The sequence below is a fragment of the Palaemon carinicauda genome, chromosome 22 (assembly GCF_036898095.1).
Source record: "Palaemon carinicauda isolate YSFRI2023 chromosome 22, ASM3689809v2, whole genome shotgun sequence".
Classification (NCBI taxonomy): Eukaryota; Metazoa; Arthropoda; class Malacostraca; order Decapoda; family Palaemonidae; genus Palaemon; species Palaemon carinicauda.
Window position 1 is genome coordinate 27,505,606 of NC_090746.1, and position 1,862 is coordinate 27,507,467.

The following is a 1,862-nucleotide window of genomic DNA, read 5'->3' on the forward strand; positions in this document are numbered from 1 at the left end:
TTCTCGTATCCATGTTGCACTTTCTCTTTCTCTTTAGTATTATTCCCATCATTATTCTTTACATAGCTCTTTCAGTTGTAACTAGCTTGATGTTCTAAAGCTTTAGTAACGCACCAAGTTTCTGATGCATAAGTTTATACTAGTAGGCCCATTTCTTTAAATACTTTTTTTTTTTTTTAAGAGAAAGTGCCTCTTACTTTTCATAATCTCATTTTGTTTTGCAAAAGCTTTCCATCCAATGTTTATCCTTCTTTTACCGGTCTCGTGAATTGAGGAAACATATACATATATGTGTATATATGAATGTATGTATAGGCTATATATGTATATATATATATATATATATATATATATATATATATATATATATATATCATAAGTTTACATATGTATTTAATTTTCATAAATTTTATATATATATATATATATATATATATATATAGTATATACATACGTAAGAAAGTTTATTATGTATGTGCGAGTGTAGTTTTATGTATTAGCATGAATACTTTGTTCACAGACATCATTTTATGGTCCTTTGTAGAGCATTTGATTTGGTTATCACCATTAAATACTGAACTATGTTTTTGAACTATAAGCAAAAGTTATCTGAAACCCACATATGGAGAATATCATTAGCAAGAGTCCTAGGAATGGAATACCCACATAAAAATTGGAAAGTGGTGAGCAAAGAAGAGAAGAATGAAATGGTCAGTTAACAACAATGATCATGATAAGAAATAAAAGGAAATCTATTTTACATTTCAGATTATTGAAGAAGCCCAATTCTCCTTTATTTGCGGCAACCAGACCATCTTCAGCCAGGAGAGCCTCACCTGCACCTTTGCCGAAGATGCCTTCCCTTGTGACCAGGCAGAGACTCTCTACAACCTGTCCAATGCTGATTTCGGGAAGATTCCAGAAGTCGACATAGAGTAGCAGGAGATGGCAAATGGCTCCCTTTAATCGATGGTCTTTCATTTTTCAATTACTGGATGCTTATTCTCATGCTTTTTATGCCTTGCCTATGCGTCATTACTTGATACTTCTAGAATGGGTAGCAAGAGTGGCTGATCTCGTCAATATCTTCCTTTCTTTAAAATCGGTGGCTATACAGACCAATATTTTTTTTAAAAATTCCATTGTTCTTCCACTAGTTCAAAGGTTTCATTCACTGCTTTGCAGATATAATTCTAGATCATTGTATGCATATCCAGATATCCATGAAAGTCATGGTCACTGTGAAAACAACTTTATAAATTATGGGAATACTTTGACTAGTCACAAAAATATTAAACATGCACTCCAGACACATCTCTTGTATGAGGAGAAATCGAAGAGACCAAAATAAAAGTGTAATTATTGATTGTTTTTATTTATTTTATAGATTCTTTTCCACATGCAACTCTATAAGCAAAAGTTTGAAAATATTTAAACTTTCAGAACAAGTGCACACAGTTCCTGGTGAAAAAATAAGTGGAACCTATAGTTGAAATAAACTATTTATATTTAGACACTGAACTTCTACCCTTAAGGCCAACTTATATATATCTTACTTTTACTCCTGTATGAAGTATGAATATAATTGAATAAATGAAAGCATTGCTACTGTAAACTGTGAAAATAACCAATTGGCCAAGAATATAAATTTGCAGGACCTAACCCATTCTCATGAAATAAATAAACTAAAGTACAAAGTTTTTGGATTTTTCATGTGTATGGATGAGGTGCAAAAGAGAAACTTGAAAGAAATTTTCATGGAAGTTGAATGCAATGCTTCATAAATGAACAGAAATATAAAGAAAGGTCGTTAGGGACTGGAAAGAACATAGTGAATGTGGCTGAAAGACAGGGGACTAGAA

At 31.7% G+C, this 1,862-nt stretch overlaps 1 protein-coding gene across 1 annotated transcript in view; it reads left to right on the plus strand.

Moving 5' to 3' along the window:
• Positions 1–1,599, plus strand: part of LOC137616035 (U-scoloptoxin(01)-Er1a-like) — a 177,151-nt gene extending 175,552 nt beyond the window's left edge. The window contains exon 4 of the mRNA XM_068345713.1: positions 769–1,599. Within this exon, the coding sequence (XP_068201814.1) occupies positions 769–939 (171 nt within the window). The 3' untranslated portion in view covers positions 940–1,599. The remainder of the gene's footprint in view (positions 1–768) is intronic.
• The last annotated feature ends 263 nt before the right edge of the window (positions 1,600–1,862 follow it).